Raw genomic sequence first — 18,627 nt, forward strand, 5'->3', positions numbered from 1 at the left:
TTCTGTCAGAATAAATTATCAGAATTAAGACGTTTAATCACAACTAATGGACAGAGATTTCCAGGACTGATTGATCACCAGTATTGGTTACACGAATCAAGAGCCATTTTGAGATAGTATCAGAGGCGATTATAGTTCAGAATCCGTCTGACGTGGTAAGGGACGACACACCAAAAAATAAATCTCCTCACCTTTCCTAAGAAAGACGAGAATCTGCATAGTTAGCCTGTACACCAGGTTCTGTTGTAACACAGAACAGTGATGCTGCGGGTTGCCTTCGATTCTATGGATCAGTGTAGCATGAAAACAATGGGCTGAATGGCCTATTTTATACAGCTCTGTGGAGTTTGTAGAACCTAGAGCTGGGGAATGGGGTTGATCGAATAGCACTTTGAAAGGGCTAGCACAGGAATAACAGCCTAAGTGGCTCCCTTCTCTGATGTAGTCAGGGAAGGATTGAAAAGGTGAGCTGTTGGCCATGAATTTAAACAGGTTAATTATTCCGAATGGAATTCGGTAAATAATGGCCAAGTTCAAAGTAAATTTATTATCTAAGTACATACACATCACTGTATACTACCTCCAGACTCATTTTCCTGCAGGTATTCACAATAGAATAAAGAAATACAATAGAATGAATAAAAAACTACACACAAAGACTGACAAACAACTAATATACACAAAACAAACTGTGCAATACAATAGTTAGTCGGCATACTGTACCTTAGAGGAAATGCCTTCAGATACTTTGGAGAGTTGCCACATGATGTGAAAGTAGCTGCACTTTATTGCCTGAATAATGATCTGCAACATGGGGAAAAAAGAGTAATTGCAAACTTTGCCTTTATAAGTTAAAATAATTACGGCTTTTATGTTAAATGTTATTTATTATTTATCTATTGAGATACAGCAAAGAATAGGCCCTCTTGCCACCCAGCAATCCCCTGATTTAATCCCAGCCTGATCACAGGACCAATTTACAATGACCAATTCACCCACCGACCTGTACATCTTTGGACTGTGGGAGGAAACCAGAGCACCCGGAGGAAACCCACATGGTCACGGGCAGAATGTGCAAACTCCTGGGCAGCGGTGGGAATTGAACCCTGGTCACGTGTACTGTGAAGCTACCATCCCGTGTAATTAAGTACAACACGAAACCATTCAGATAACTCATTCAGTGCCAAGTGAGACCTGTATCTCGAGACTATGAAAAGAGATAGGCACTTGGATAAAGTAAAAACGGAAAGATATGTGGGAGGGAGGGGTTAGATTGATCTGATAAGGTCAGCGTCATGAGATGAAAGGCCTGACTGCACTGTACTGTTTCAAGTTCTGTGAGACACAATGAAGCTTCTGTGATTTGTAATATGGTCAAAGAGATTTAAAAATGACTCTTTAAGTTTGTGCAGTATTAAAGCATATAATTCAGACAACGGTAGTAGAATAATTTCAAGCGTGTATAAGGGTTTGTCAAATTTTAAAACACATTCGACTTCATACATTAAAACAAAATGGGAGAAGGAAGGAGGGATAATAATATCTGAGGAAGACTGGACAATAATATGGAGGTATCAATGGAAGTGTACCAGTTCACAGAAATGGTGGGAGTTCGGGTGGGAAAACTTGATAATATATTTTATTACACCCTCTCAGAAATCCCATTATGATAGTAACCCCCCCCTGTCTGCTGGAGAAATTGTGGAAATCAATATGAAAACCATTATCATATTTTCTGGGAATGCCCCATTATCAAAGACTATTGGAGTGGGATACATAATGCCCCCAAGACATCTTTAAATGTGAAATACCCTTAGAGAGTAAGACCATATATTTTGGGTATATACCTCAAGAATGGTTGAACAAGAGATAAATATTTAATGAATGTACTGCTGGTGGCTGGTAAAAAGACCCTTACCAGGAAATGGTTATCACAGGAGAGCCCAGCTTTAAATGTATGGATGGAAATTACAATGGACATTTACAAAATGGAGAAGATAACAGCATCTGTTAATCATAAGTTGGAACAATTTTATTCATACTGGAAAAAATGGTTTAACTACAAAACTCCTCATAGGCCTGATTTTATTCTCACAAGTCAATGAATATGTTGTGAAAAAAAAGATCACTCCCTACTCAGTATATAGTTTTCTTCTTTCAGTTGTTCTTTCTTTCCTTTCTACAAGTGTATGCCTCAGATAAATATTATGTGGGGATCTGTGACAAATATGATTATATGATATATATGTACAGTATCTGAAATACATCTTATGGAAATGCTTGTTTGATGATGAAATTCAGTAAAAAATAAATTACAAAATAAAAAAGTTTGTTTTTGCACAACAGGAAGCTCTGACAGAAGTTTATAAGTTTATTAGAGGCATAGATAGACAGCTGGTTTCTTTTACACAGGGTCAAAATGTCTAGCACTGGAGAGCATGTATTTAAGGTGTGAGGGAGGAAGTTCACAAGAGATGTGTACGACAGTCTATTTTTACATGGAGAGGTGGTGCCAGTGGAGGCCAATGCGATAGAGGCATTTCAGAGGCCCTTATGTAGGCAGGTGAATGTGTAGATAGTGGGGGGGGGTTGGTATGGATATTACGTAGGCAGAAGGGATAAGTTTAGTTAGCCATTTAATTACCAGTTTAATAAGCTGAGACTCACCGGCTCGGGGACAGTCCCGTCCTCCAGCCCACTCTTCAGCAGCTTACAGGTGCTGTTCAACAAATTCCATCGAGTTATGTCGTGAGCACTGAAGCAGGAAACAGGGAGCGGGAACTCAGGTCAGGACAGAAAACCTACTTCTGAAAATCAAATAAAACTGCAGATCCTGGAAACCTAAAACAGGCCACGCCGGGAATACTTAACAGCTCAGGGCAGCAAAGTAGCGTAGCATGGAGCATAAAGCTTTACAGCACCGGCTACGTTGACACTGAAAGAGTGCGTCACTTGCAGGTACACCCTCAAATTGTGTTGGTCACTGACATAAACAACACATTTCTCCATATGATTCAATATTTTGATGTGCATTTTACAAATAAAGAAGAGGAATGGAATCAATTTTTCAGGCAGAAGGTGCATCATCAGAACACTTCTGATCTGAAATGTTAACTCTGTTTTCTCTCCCCATAGATGCAGCCTGACCTGCTGATCAACAATGACTTCCAGCCCGACGTCGCAGGAAACTGCACAGAGTCGTAGACACGGCTCAGCCCATCACAGAAACCAACCTGCCCTCCACATTCACTGTCTGGACCTCTCACTGCTTCAATGAAGCGGTCAACATAAAGACCCCACCCGCTGCAAGCAGTCTCTCTGCTCTCCCCTTCCCGTCAGACAGGGGAAACAAAAGACTGAAAGCAGGCCCCTGAAGCAGCGAGGGTAACTTCACTCACTTCAACCCGGAACTGATTCAACAACGTCCTGACAAAGGGTCTCAGCCTGAAACATCGACTGTACCTCTTCCTAGAGATGCTGCCTAGCCTGCTGCGTTCACCAGCAACTTTGATGTGTGTTGCAACAACCTGTGGACTCACTTTCAAGGACTCTACAACTCAAGTTCACAGGATTACAGTATTAGCTTACTGTTTATTTATTTATTGTTTGTGTTTTTCTTGTACTTCCACAGATTAATTTTTGCACATTGCTGCTTGTCAGATTTTGTGTGCACCTTTTTATTGATTCCATTATATGTTTTGTTCTGTAAATGCCTGCAAAAAATGAATCTCAGGGTAGTATAAGCGTACTTTGATAATAAATTTTCTTTGAACTTTGAACGATCTGTGTGAAAAGTTGCCCCTCAAGTCCCCCTTAGATCTCCCCCCCCCTCACTTTAAAGCTACGCTCTCTAGTTTTGGGTGCCACTACCTGGGGAAAAGACTGGGACCATCCACCTTATCTGTGCCCCTCATCATCTCCAAGGTCACCCTTCGGTTCTCTACCCTCCAGAAAAAAGAAGTCCCAGCTTATCCAGCCCCTCCTCGTTACTCAAATCCTCAAGCCCCAGTAACATTCTTGAAAAGCAATGGGCAAATCAAAAAAAAGCTTCCAGTAATTTCTCCCCCTCCCCCTTCCGTACTTTTCCATTCCCAATTCTGGCTACCCTCTCACCTTTTTACTTCTCCTCACCTGCCCATCTCCTCCTACTGGTGCCCTTCCCTTTCCCCCAGGGTCCAGTCTAGTCTCCTTTCAGATTCCTTCTTCTTCAGCCTTTTACCCGTAAGGGGTTTCTTCTTTTATGTTACTGCGTAGGATAATTAAAATGGCTTCTTTGTTATGTTAACTGCTGAGGAAGTTCTCTCGCTAGTAGCTTGTTTGGGTTATATTATTGATAAGAGGACACCCGAACCAATTGGGATAGATGTTATTCTTCTGGTGTGTCTGTAAGCTATTGTGATGCGTGGGTTTTTAAGGAGAAGGCGCGATGGAGAGAGAGAGAGAGAGAGAGAGAGAGAGAGAGAGAGAGAGAGAGTGGATTAGGTACTGTGAGCTGGCTAACGGGGTTGGACCCTGAGCAGGAGTCCGAGGTCCAGGGTCTTCGGCAAGGAGAGAAGACGGAGACAGACTTGTGTGGAGCGTCTGGTCGACCACCGTGATTGGTCCTACACTGCAGGTCGAGGTGGTCAGAGGGGATCGAATGGTGAAGGAAGGATCATTACTAGAGCTCCAACAGTTTGTGCACGAAGAGTTTAAACTTTGATAAGTTTGGTGCCTTTTATTTTTCTTTTATATATCATCTCTATTAATTATATAGTTCCAGTAATATCTATAAATTGTAATCAATTAATCATATATGGTGTTTTGTCTGTTATTTGGCGGGGTGGGGTACATCACACAGCATCCACACAAACTTAATTACCCAGTTTGGCGGGGCTGAGGGCTGTTTCCCCTAGACGACAGCGAGTTTAGCGAGCCTGAGGCTTACCGGGGGACTACATACCTTTTTCACCTATCGCTTCCCAGCTTCTCATTTCAACCCCACTTTCCCTCTCACTTGGCTTCTCCTATCATCATCCAGCTTCTGACTTCATCTCCACCACCTATTTACCTTCCCCCTCACCTGCCTTCACCTCCTCACCTATCACCATCTAGTTTGTATTCCTTTCCCTCCCCCCACCTTCTTATTCTGGCTTCTTCCCTCTTCCTTTACAGTCCTGATGAAGGGTCTCAGCCAGAAATGTCAACTGTTCACTCCACTCCATCGATACTGCCTGACCTGCCGTTCCTCCAGCTTTGTGTGTGTGTGTGTGTTAAAATGCAAATCTGGTTCTGTCATAGAATGCGGCATACTGTTGGAAAATTTACCAAAAATTGGAAAGGTGGAGGCCGTATAACACCATATACAATGACAACGCACACTAATACCGAATCGGGCTTCTCATCAAATAGAGAACATTTTTTTAGAGGAGTCTTCCAGGTCATTTTTTTTATAATGTGGGAAACCAAAATCAGAGCTATATTCAGTGGCCACTTTATTAGGTACATCTGCTCATTAATGCAAATATCTAATTGGCCAATCATGTGCCAGCAACTCAATCCATAAAAGCATGCAGACATGGTCAAGAGATTGTTGTTGTTCAGACCAGCCATCAGAATGGGGAAGAAATGTGATCTAAGTGACTTCGACTTGGTGCCAGATGGGGTGGTTTGAGTATCTCAGAAACTGCTGATCTCCTGAGATTTTCACACACAGCAGTCTCCAAAGTTTACAGAAAATAGTGTGAAAACAAAAAAAAATCCTGTAAGTGGCAGTTCTGTGGGTGAAATTGTCTTGTTAATGAGAGAGGGCAGAGGAGAATAGTCAAACTGTTTCAAGCTGACAGGAAGGCAAAAGTAAATGAAATAACCACACGTTACAACAGTTGTGTGCAGAACAGCATCTCTGAACACACAGCACACCAAACCTTGAAGAGGATGGGCTACAGCAGCAGAAGACCAGAAACATACACTCAGTGGCCACTTTATTAGGTAAAAGAGACACCTACAAAAGTGGCCATGGAGTGTATGTTTCAACAATAAGTGGTGATCCCCACATCTTACACATCATTTTCAATTTACAAATTAAATTTTAGTCCATTACTGCACAGGTCTCACTTACTTATGGAAGGTAGTTATTCTCTTCAGCGTTGACCACATTTGGTAAGATTCAGTCTCATCAAACTGGTCTCCCTGTGGCACAATAAATCACAAATAAGGAGCTATAAAAATCAAAAGTGATAACATTCAGTAAGTGCCCCTGGTTTTCTGTGTGATAAGGAATTCATCTAATGTCGTAGCCAATTATTCCCCACTGAAGTACAAACCATCAAGGGAGAAGGTTAACTGACCATTCAGATATCACACTGCCCCCTGTAGGCTGGCATTTTTCCAGCTTATAGAGCCAGGTTCTGAAAGCAAACACACTCAACATCTCAGAGGATCTGCCCGGGCCCTATACACAAAAGCAATTACGACGAAAGCATGCCAGCTGCTATACTTCATTAGGAGTTTGAGGAGAATCGGTACACCACCAGAGACTAGCAAATTTCTACAGATACAATTCTGACTGCTTGCATCATCACGGCTGTGGAGGCTTCAGAGGTTTGTAGACTCAACCAGTTCTTTCACGCGCACAAGCCTCACCTCCATCGTGGACATCTTCCACAGACGGTGCCTCAGGAAGGCAGCATTCATCACGAAGTACCCTCACCATCCAGGACGTGCCCTCTCCTCATTCCTACCAACAAGGCAGAGGCACAGGAGTCTGAAAGCCCACACTAGTGTTTTAGGAACAGCTTCTTTCCCTCTGCCATCAGATTTCTAAATGATCCATCAACCCATGAGCACTGCCTCACTATTCCTCTCTTGCACTGTTTATTTATGTTTATATTGTAACATATAATTTTTTTTATGTCTTGCACTGTCCAGCTCCCACAAAGTAATACATTTCATGACTTATGTCAGTGACAATTAACCTGACTCTAATCATGCAACACTGGCCGTTCACTTTTCTCTCTTCTATCTTCTTGGAGAAGACACAAGAGCTCAAAAGCCTGGAACGGCTGTTTCTTCCCCACTAGACTCCCAAACCAACCACCATTTTCACTTCTTCCCAGCAGTGCTGCCACATTCTCATATTCTCAACTCAACCTCTCAGCTATTTCACTGTTGTCACTTTTATTTTACATTACAATATTTGCACCACTCCATTTTTGTGTTCATGGCTGTATTTATTATTATCATTGGACCATAATTCATAGGAGCAGAATTATGGCCTTCGGCCCATCGAGTCTGCTCCATCATTCCATCATGGATGATGTATTTCCCACTCAGCACTATTCTTCTGCCTTCTCCCTGTAGCCTGAATAATCAAGTACTTGTCAATCTTCACTTTAAATATTCTGAAGGATTTGACCTCCACAGCCACCTGTGTCAATGAATTCCACAGATTCACCACCCTCTGGCTAAAGAAGTTCCTCCTCAACTCTGTTCTAAAGGGACATCCCTCTGTTCTGAGGCTGTCCCTCTCTGCTCCTGGATCCTCCCACTATAGGAAACATTCCCTTCTTGTCCACTCTAAAAGATTTCCAAGTTACAAAAGACTTACAAACTACAAAGGATTTACAAACACAGATACAATTCTTACAAACTAGAACATACCAGTGAGTTGCAGACGAATGAGTCATCCATCACAGGAATCAAAGGTTGTGGAATAAGTCTTAGTTCTTCCTTTAGTAAATCGATCTTTCTGTTATCCTCTTTGCCATTTCTATCAATTTCCTGTCATTCCAATATTTATACTAGTTTCTACTAGAAGACGTCATCTGCATGTGATGTTTTCCAGATACCCTTGCTGGGACAAAGTAACTCACAGAGATGGTCTTAAAAGCCTCTGGCAAAAGAGATCCCAAACATTCACAATGAATGCTGTGATGGATAACCCCATGTCCACAAACGTCCCTACTTGTAACCATGTTTGACCTGCTAAGCAACATAACCCCATTGTCTAGCCTTTAGCTAATGGAGACATGTCTCGTGGCCTTGCAAAAATGTGCCTCCAACTTCAAACTGATTGCTGCTTGCAATTTACGTTAGGAACTGGGAACTGGTTCTAATTTACAACAAAAAGCTGAACAAAGAATATTTGTTAAAATTTAATTTTATCACCAACAACTTTGACCTTTGGGAAGGTCCTGCAGCTGTGCTAGAAAGCCAGGTTTTTACCTATAAGCCTCTCGGGCCCTGGAAAGTGAACATCCATCACAGAATCAGGTACAGCATGTCGCACTCTACTCTGTTTCCAAAGTTTGGCTCCATTGGAAAATTTGTTTCATTGGGTGATATATAAATGCAAATGATTGCTTAATTAAAAGGAGAAATAATATAGAGATCTCACCTTGTGAAGAAAGTCTTTCAGCAGCTGGTTGAACTTCCCCACAAGCTGGTCGAATAACTGACTCTTCGCTAGTTCCACTTGCTCGTGAGCAGCCAGCTCCTCCTTGCTGAGGAAGAGGTACGCCTTCGAACAGAACTCCAGAACTTCAGATCCTGTCTCCTGTTCCACTATCTCCTTTATCTGCTTCAGCAGGGTACCCAAGTGCTGTCAATTCCAAAAGTGAAAGGAAACACCGTGAGAAGAGCAATGGAATTCCAACAACCAAACACCCATGCTTCCTTGACCTAGATTAATTTTCCAATGATTCAAAGCATGTTTATTATCAAAGAATGTATAAATTACACAACCTTGAGATTTGTTTGCTTCCAGGTAGCTACAAAGCATGGAACCTGAGAGAACCCAATTAAAGAAAAAAATAGAAGACCGACATCGGATGTGCAAGAGAAAGAAAAAAAATGCAAATCACGCAAACTATCAAAGCGAACAACAGCATTCCAAGCCAAAATGAGTCCTCAGATCTGAATCCTGGAGCAGCCGGAGTAGGCCCAAAGCCTCACTTATCAGTTCATCATATTAGTGGGCACAGAGCATGGCAGCCAGGGCAGTCTTCATAGCCTCAGCGCCATAGAAAGAGGAGTGACCATCATGGATAGCAGATGAAATCGGTTCTCACCTCAGATCCCGACACCCTGTCTTTTCAGTCTATCTGGACCAGCGTTTAAATTGACCAAAAAAACGGAAGAGCAAAAGATTCTGGTCCCCTGGAGGGAAGTGTGAATGTCATGGAAAGCGAGCGAAATTGGCTCTTGCCTCCGATCTGAGCCGACGTTTAAATTGCCTGAACAGCGGATCCTACCCCGCACGAGGACCCGGCCGTTGTGAAGGGCTCGGGGCCTAGACCACACCGCCTAGCAGCTCGCCCTGGGTCCAGATTTCACCACCCAGCCCAAAGCCGTTCCCAAGCTCTTCAAATCAGCTTGGTGCCCGAAGTGACACAATCTCGCATCTGGGCCAGATGTACGGGCAATGAATTTCCTCTGCCCCAGTTTCTCCTCTTGACAGCAACAGCAATCCAATCTTGAGCCCTCACAACCTAACACAGTTTACCTCAGAAAAGCTGATTTTGGTGATATTTTTAGTTGGATATCTTATCTTTTTAACCACCAGTGAGCTATTGCATGCATTCAGTGGCGCAATCTTTACTGGAAGCAATTTGCCACAGTAATGATAAGTTTAGTAGCACCTGCTATTATTGAGACATAAATTATTCCATAATGTGCAATATTGTGTGAGTTCTTACTCACTGTCAGTTTCTGGAAAATTTCTGCCATCTAAACCCCAGCTTCCCAATACTGGCAAATGGCCAACTGGGTGAGAGCATTGATAAAAAGGTAAACTATTCCTGAATTTGTAAATTAACTCCCGGAATGCTGCCTGGATTAGAGAGCATGTCTTATGAGAATAGATTGAGTAAGCTAGGGCTTTTCTCGTTGCAGTGAAGGAGGACGAGAGGCATCTTGACAGAGGTGTGTAAGATGATAAGAGGCATAGATCGAGTGGTTAGCCAGCAAGGAACTTTTCCCCAGGGAGGCAATGGCTATTATGAGAGGGCATAATTCTAAAGTGATTAGAGGGAAGTATGGGGGATGCAATGTCAGAAGTAGTGTATTTTTTTTTTTACACACAGAGTGGTAGGTGCGTGGAATGCCCTGCTAGGGATTGCTGGTAGAGGCAGGTAAATTCACCATCATTATTATGTGTCATGTCATATGACGTCAGCAATCACAGTCTTTGGCCATGATCGTTCTTGGCAAATTTTTCTACAGAAGTGGTTTGCCATTGCCTTCTTCTGGGCAGTGTCTTTACAAGACAGGAGACCCCCCCCCCCCCCCCCCCAGCCATTATCAATACCCTTCAGAGATTGTCTGCCTGGCGTCACTGGTCGCAAAACCAGGACTTGTGATATGCACCAGCTGCTCGTACGACCATCCACCACCTGCTCCCGTGGCTTTACGGGACTCTGACTGGGGGGCTAAGCAGGTGCTACACCTTGTCCAAGGGTGACCTGCAGGCTACCAGGGGGAAGGAGCACCTTAACCTCCTTTGGTAGAGACACATCTCCACCCGCCACCCAAGCAGGTACATTAGGGACATTTAAGAGACTCTTAAATAGGAACATGGGTGAAAGAGAAAAGTAGGGCTATGTGGGAGAGAAGCATTAGGCTGATCTTGGAGTAGGGTGAAAGGGTGGCATGAGATTGTGGGCCAAAAGCTACTGTGCTCTGCTATGTTCTGTGTTCTAAGCTCAGCTTCTAATGTCCATGTATCTTCTGGTCTCTTCGATGCTCCTGGATAAATCTTCATTGCTTTGACAATTTTATTTTTTTTCAGTGGCAACAAAGTGAAACAACCAGCAGAAGTGCCACTTCACAGTTCGCTGTAATTCGAGGATGCTGCGCCAAGCCAGACGGTAACGGCTGATGTGAGGACGCTCTCTATGATGGCAGTGTAGAATTGCACCAGTATGTTCTGGGGAGATGGAATTTTACCACTTGCCACAAGAAATACATCCTCTGTTGAGCATTTTCGCTAATGAAGATATGGTTCTCCCAGGTGGTTCATTCCTGACCTCCGGTGTCATCTATATGCAGTTTGCACATTCTCCTTGTGACACTGTGGGTATTCTCTTGCGCATTAGTAGGTTAATTGGCCACTATAAACTGCCCTGTGATTGGCAGAAATTAGGGGAAATTGAAGGGAATATGGAGAGATTAAAATGGGGTTCGGGTAATACTAATGAAAATGGATGGGTGAAAGTTGGTGTGGACGTGGTAGGTTGAAGGGCCTACTTCTGTGGTGAATGACTCGATGACCTTGTAAAGCAATAAATTAGTGTGGAGTTGCGTTAGACTAAGTGTTTTAACTTACCTGCTCACCAAAAGCCACTCCACAGTGGGAGGCAGGGATTGGCCTGTGTAACGAGCATTGGAGCCCCTCCTGCTTGTTTCTGGTGCTGGTGGTGTTTAAATCTCACATGCATAATCATGCGGTCTCTTTACTGCCCTCAGGTCACTGTGGACCAGGCAGACGTGTGCCATGCAGGTGGTAAACAGTGGAGGGTATGCTTTAGTGCAGAATGCCCATGTACGCACACTAGATAAGTATTTGCACTGTCTGTATATTTAATGTCTGTTTTCTCCTGCCAATTCGGGCGCTCAGTTTAGTTAAGAATTTGCAACCAAGTGTAGCTTGAAGAGTCATTAAATGTTTAGTGTTATGGTCTTGTAACTTTGGGGACTTAGGTAAGTACCTGTTTGACTTAGATGTTTGGTTGAGTGTTTCACCGTTTGTCTTGCAAATAAATAGTTAACGTGCTTACTCGCAACCAGTGTCCGTTAATGAATTGGCGAATCTGCTTCCCCTTGGGGGAGGTTGCTGGTGGATGCAGACTTGGTGGGAGAACATACCTGTTTCCATGCGGTGTGGCCCAAATAACACAGTTGGCTCACCTTTTCCATTTGCACGGTACTGTAGACTTCCAGATCAAAATACTGGGGTATTTGTAGAAGGTTTAGCTTAATTGCTTTCTCCCCGTCAGCGGAATACTGTAAATTAACGTACACAAAATCAGATTCTGGGTTGCAACAGGCTCCAACGGTCTCATAGGTCTCAAAGATTCTCATAGATACTAATCAATCAGTCTCATGGATTCTTTCATCTCTATCACACGGTTTGGTTTCCACTTTCCCACTCCCCACATTCTGAAGACACTAGGGTCAAACATTGGTTCATCTCTTGGGAATTTTGACAGGTCTCAAAGGCTGGAGCTGTAGGGAAAGGGTGGGCAGGCTAGGGCTTCATTCCTTGGAATGCAAGGGTGACCTTATAGAGGTGCATAAAACCCTGAGGGTACAGGTAAGGTGAATGTCCACAGCCTTTTCTCCTAGGGACAGGGAATCAAAAACAAATGAGCAAAGGTTTAAGGTGAGAAGAGAAAGATTTGAAAGGAGCCTGAAGGGCAACTTGCTCTTGCAGAGGTTCATATATGGAATGAGTTGCCAGAAAAAGTGGCTGAGGCAGATACAACAGCCACACTTAAAAGACATTTGACTATAAGACATAGGAGCAGAATTAGGCCATTTCATCATGGCTGATTTATTATCCCTCTTGACCCCATTCTCCTGCTTTCTCCCTGTAACCTTTGATGTCCTTACTAATCAAGAACCAATCAACCTCCGCTTTAAAAATAATGACTTGGCCTTCCCAGCCATCTGTGGAAATGAATTTCACAGATTCACCGCACTCTGGCTAAAGAAATTTCTCTTCATCTCTGTTCTGAAGCGACGTACTTCTATTCTGAGGCCTTGCCCTCTGGTCCTAAACAATACCTTCCCTCCAATGCCTATTGTTTAGAGGGATATGGGACAAATGTGGCAAATGAGACCAGCTTAAGTGGGCATTTTGGTCAGCATGAACGAGTTGGGCTGAAGGCGCTGTTTCCATGTTGTATAACACGATGACTATGCTCCGTGCCTATGCAGGAATAACTGGCCGCATGCCCTCTGAACCAAAATAGAGTCACAGAACAATATAGCACAGACACGGGCCATTCGGCCTATCAAATCAATGCTGACCATGGCACCCACACAGCTAGTCCCAAATTCCTGCATTCGACCCATATTCCCTTAATCTCGGCCCTTCCATGTACCCATTCTTAAATGATGCTGTTGTGCCTGACTCAAGCACTGCCTATTTCATGTCATATACTCACTGCTCTCTGTGTGAAAATGAGGTGCGGCTTCCACACAAACCTTAGCCAGCAGCTGTGGAAGAGCCACAATGAAATGTTCCGTGAGCTTTGCTCGATCGTCCATCTGGGACTTCCTCTCCTTGACCACCTGAACCTAAAGTAGACAATAGATCCCCATTAATTATCATTGTAGCAGGTGTCGTCTAAAAACAGAGAGGATACAGATGCGTGGTGTACGCTTGTTTAGTCACTGGGAGAGAGCCGTTGGAGCCGGTTTGCTCCACCAGAGGGCGCTGTGATGCGGCATCCGGGCAGGAGTCAGTGCTGCCCCCTGGTGTTCACTCAGCAGACGACAAGCTGTATTTTACTGGTATCTTACATGTGCTTGCTACCTTGTACGTGCTTTGTGCTCTGTGTGACTGTCGGGACTGTGTTTTGTACCTTGGCCCCAGAGCAGCACTGCCTTGATTGGCTGTTTTCATGTATGGTTGAATGACAATTAAACATGAATTGCATTGATTTGAATAGAACGTAGAACAGTTCAGACCTTCAGTCCATGATATTGTGCCAACCATTTTACCTACCCCAAGATCAATCTAACATTTCCCTCCATTATTCTTTCATCCATGTGCCTATCTAAGGGTCTCTTAAAGGTCCCGAATATATCTGACTCTACCACCATTCATGGCAGTGCAATCCACGCACTTTCCACTCTGCGTAAAAAAATCCTATCTCAAGTTCAAAGTAAATTTACTATCAAAGTATCCATATGTATCCATATACTACTCAGAGAATCATTTTCTTACAGGCATTCACAGTAAATACAAAGAAACTCAACAGAATCAGTGAAGAAATGCACACAAAATGAACAAACAACCAAAAATATTTCCACTCTGCAATAAAGGTGCAGGCTGACCACTCTACCTAAGCTTTTATCATCTTATGCATCTCTATCAAGTGACCTCTCCTCCTACCGCAAAGAGAAAAGTCCTAGCTCACTCAACCTTTCCTCGTAAGACATGTTCTCTAATCCATTCATCATCCCAGTAAATCTCCTCTTGAGATCTAGTGTTCTTATGTGCGTAACATCAAAACATGTTAGCATGGATGTGCAGGAATCCAAGTGGCATACTGGAATACTTTGCAAGGAGGTTGGAGTTTTGATATAAGGAAGTATGACAGTTGTACAGGGTGTTGGTGAGGCCACACCTGGAGTGCTGGGCACAGTCTGAGCTCCCTTATTTAAAAAAGAATATATAGGTTGAGTACTCCTTATCTGAAATTCCAAAATCCTATTTTTTTTTTTGAGTGCTGAGATGAGGTCACAAATGGAAAATTCCACAAGGCACTGGGAAGGTTCCCAGGCGATGTGCAGGTCCCTACACACCACAGACAGATCTGAGAAGTTATTGAAAAATAGAAAAAAAATCTGCATGAAGCAAAAAATGAAGATCTCGATTGTGTATTGAAAGGGTGGATTTGTCAGCGTTGGAGCGAACATATACAGCTTATCAGTATGCTGATCATGAAACAAGCTAAGCTCTATCACAACAAACTGAAAATAGAAGATAATTGTGAAAATTCAGCAGTTGGTTGCAAAATTTAAGAAAAGGCACAACATTAAATTTTTAAAGATTTGGGGTGATAAAGCGTCTGGTGATCACTAAACAACAAAGAAATTAATTGATGAGTTTGCCAAGATTGTCACGAATGAAAATCTAACATGCTGAATAGCTGCGTGCATTAATTTTGATTTGATTTGAAGCACACAGTGGAAAGACTTCCATCTCCATCCTCTCTTTATTTGAAAATAAAGTATTTAAAAAAAAAACTTGTCACCTTGTCAAAGGCCTTCTGAAAATCCAAATATACAATATCCACTGCATCTCCTTATCTACCCTACTTATCATTTCCTCAAAGAATTCCAACCGGTTCGTCAAGCAAGATTTTCCATTAAGGAAACCATGCTGACTTTGTCCTATATTGTCCTGTGTCATCAAGTATTCCATAACCTCATCCTTAACAATTGACTCCAAAATCTTCCCTACCACTGAGGTCAGGTGAACTGGTCTATAATTGCTTTCCTCCTTTCTTAAAGAGTGAAGTGACATTTGCAATTTTCCAGTCCTCCGGAATCATGCCAGAGTCTAATTATTTTTGAAAGATCATTACTAATACCTCCACAATCTCTACCGCTACCTCTTTCAGAACCCTAGGGTGCATTTCACCTGGTCCAGATGACTTACGTACCCTTAGGTCCTTCAGCTTATTGAGCACCTTCTCCCTTGTAATAGTAACTGCACTCACTTCTCTTCCCTCGTACCCTTCAACATCTGGCACACAGTTAGTGTCTTTCACAGTGAAGACTGATGCAAAATACTCATTTAGTTCATCTTACATCTCCTTGGCCCCTGTTATTATTTCTCCAGCCTCATTTTCTAGCACGCCTATACCCACTCTCAGCTGTCTTTTATTTTTTATTTACCTGAAAAAGCTTTTTTTAATCCACCTTGATATCGTTTGCTAGCTTGCTTTAATATTTCATCTTTTCCCTCCCAATTATTTTTTTTGTGCTCTCTGTAGGTTTTTTAAAGTTTCCCAATCCTCTGTCTTCTCACTAATTTTTGCTTTGTTGTATGCCCTCTCTTTTGCTTTTACATTAGCTTTGACTTCCACAATTGTACTAGTTTGCCTTCACAGTATATCTTTGCTTTTGGAATACATCTATCCTGCACCTTCTTCATTTTTCCCAAGAACTCAAGTCATTGCTGCTCTGCTGTCAACCTTGTCGGCATCTCCTTCCAATTTACTCTGGCCAACTCCTCTCTCATACCACTGTAATTTCCTTTACTCCACTGAAATCAGACTTTACTTTCTCCCTATCAAATTTCAAGTTGAACTCAATCATATTGTAATCACTGTCTCCTAAGGGTTCCTTTACCTTAAGCTCCCTAATTGCCTCCAGTTCATTACATAACACCCAATCCGGTTTAGGTGATCCCCTGGTAGGCTCAATGACAAGCTGCTCCAAAAATCCATCTCAGAGGCATTCAACAAGTTCATTCTTTCCAGATCCATTATGAACTTGATTTTCCCAATCTACCTGCATGTTAAAATCTCCCATGACTATCATAACATTGTCCTTTTGACATGCCTTTTTCTATTTCCCATTGTACTCTATAGTCCATATCCTAGCTACTGTTTGGAGGCCTGTATATAACTGCCATCAGGGTCTTTTTATCCTTGTAGTTTCTTAACTCAACCCGCAAGGATTCAACATCTTCTGATCCTCTGTCACATCTAAAGATTTGATGCCATTTTTTACCAGCAGAGCCACACCATCCCCTCTGCCTACTTTCCTGAAACATCAACCGTTTACTCCTTTCCATAGATGTTGCCTAGTCTGCTGAGTTCATCCAGCATTTTGTGTGTGTTGCTGATGATGATGTGTTTATGCTTTATGTTTCTTTTTTTTTAATTGCTATTTGGTGCGATTTTGATCAAGGAGTGAGGACTGGCTCTGTAACCTTCAGTCAACAAAAGACACAGTGTTAAGTTGAACTGAACTAAACTGAACTGAACATCCCTGGACTGTTTCAATTATTTTGTGGTTTGAATTTATGTATTCTGTATTTTTTGCTCGATTTTCCCATTTGCATGATTTGTTCTTTTTTTGTGCATTGGGTGTTTGATGGTTTCTTTGAATGGATTCCAAGGTGTTTCTTTGTTCTGTGGCTGTCTGTGGAAAGACAAATCTCAGGGTTGTATACTTTGATAATAAATGTACTTTGAATCTTTGAATTGAAGTACTAGTTTGAATCAGTACTGGTATTGTATAGTCATGTTTCACCAGGCTAATTCTTAGGATGAGGGAGTTGTTTTATGATGAAGATCCAAAAAAGATGTATCAGTATTTATTAGCGTTTAGAAAGGTGATGTTATTGAAAGAGGCAGGAATCTGCAGGAACTTGACATGGTAGATACTGAGATATTTCCACTACTAGGAGAGCCTCAAATTAGGGAACATTGTTGCAAGATTAGGAAGCAGTTATTTAAAATTGATATGTGTAGGAACAACTTCTCACAGAATAGAAAGAGACCTTTTGTCCCCACAGATTCCTGGGCTTCAACATCTTGGACTATCTACCTTGGGCCGAACACACTAATGCAATCACAAAGAGGGCTCTACTTCATTAGGAGTTTCAGGAGATTTGGTTTGTCACCAAAGATTGTTGCAAATTTCTACAGATGTACGGTGAAGAGAATTCTGACTGCTTGCATCACCACATGGTATAGAGGAGGGTCAGGGGCTGGCGGCTCAGCCAGCTCCATCTCCACCATCTATACATTTCAAAACGAAGGCAGCATCCACCATCCATCATTAAGAACCCTTACCATTCGGGACCAGCCCTCTGCTCATTACTACCATCAGAGAGGAGGTACAGGAGCCTGAATGGTTTAGAAACAGCCTCTCCTCCACCATCAGATTTCTGAACCCATGGACACTATATCACTATTCACCTTTGGTACTATTTTTTTTATATTGCAATTCACAGCCATTTTTTATGTCTTACACTGTACCGCTACCACAAAACAATAAATGTCACGGCATGTGTCAGTGATGATGACCCTATTCTGATTCTGAAGAGACTAACCTTCTTTCCCAAGCACCTGCCACCAGGAGGGAGGCCTTCTGCCGCCTGCCGTATCGAGCTCAGCATGATCTCCACCAGTCCCTTCTTCTGCAGGTTAGTGAAACCTGGAAAGACAGCAGAATCTCAAGGATACAAAGTTTTCGAAACAACTGCAATGACCTTAGAGCTGGTCCTTACACAACTTCCTCACCTTTGTCTCCCGTACCGCCATCTTTTAACAGTATGGCCGTCATGGACTCCCAGTCCTTCAGTAGGAATGCCGAGTGATCCCAGAGGCTGTCAACGAGGTAAGCTGAATGGGTGTACCCCTGAAGAGAATATATGGTAACAAGGAGTTTATGGGTGTGATCTTCAAATTAAGATCTTGTCCTTAAAGTAGGACTCCATAAGACGAATCTATGGCACACCTGTCCAAGATGGCACGTACCAAGAATTTTGTAGGCATGTGTCATACAGCACTATCTATCAATTCTTTAAATCCCACTCATTTACAGTGCCTCAGTAAAGCAGCCAACATAATGAAAGGTCCCACTTCTCTTTTCTCCCCTCTTCCATTGGGCAGAAGATACAAAAGCCTGAAAGCACGCATCACTAGGCTCAAGAACTGCTTCTACCCCACTATTGTAAGACTATTGAATGGTTCCCTCCATAGACTCTTGACCTCATAATCTGCCTCATTATGGCATTACGCCTTAACATTTACCTGCACTGCACTTGCTCTGTAACTGTTATACTTCATTCAGCATTGTTACTGTTTTACCCTGCTCTACAGCAGTGCGCTATGTATTCATGTAATATGTATGATCAGAATGCAAGAAAAACTCTTCACTGCGTTTCGGACCAAT

The 18,627-nt window shown here is 42.6% G+C and overlaps 1 protein-coding gene across 3 annotated transcripts in view; it reads right to left on the bottom strand.

Moving 5' to 3' along the window:
* The window catches only part of LOC140200037 (cohesin subunit SA-2-like), a 153,328-nt gene that overhangs the window by 42,975 nt on the left and 91,726 nt on the right, over nt 1-18,627 (bottom strand). For all 3 annotated transcript variants that reach the window (XM_072262691.1, XM_072262689.1, XM_072262690.1), the window contains exons 16-23: nt 17,973-18,090; nt 17,783-17,886; nt 13,189-13,281; nt 11,887-11,982; nt 8,378-8,581; nt 6,101-6,171; nt 2,668-2,755; nt 724-804 (exon numbers count right to left, since the gene is read on the bottom strand). In XM_072262691.1, coding sequence (XP_072118792.1) covers nt 724-804; nt 2,668-2,755; nt 6,101-6,171; nt 8,378-8,581; nt 11,887-11,982; nt 13,189-13,281; nt 17,783-17,886; nt 17,973-18,090 — 855 coding nt within the window. The remainder of the gene's footprint in view (nt 1-723; nt 805-2,667; nt 2,756-6,100; nt 6,172-8,377; nt 8,582-11,886; nt 11,983-13,188; nt 13,282-17,782; nt 17,887-17,972; nt 18,091-18,627) is intronic.

This window comes from Mobula birostris, chromosome 7 (genome assembly GCF_030028105.1).
Source record: "Mobula birostris isolate sMobBir1 chromosome 7, sMobBir1.hap1, whole genome shotgun sequence".
In the NCBI taxonomy this organism is placed as follows: domain Eukaryota; kingdom Metazoa; phylum Chordata; class Chondrichthyes; order Myliobatiformes; family Myliobatidae; genus Mobula; species Mobula birostris.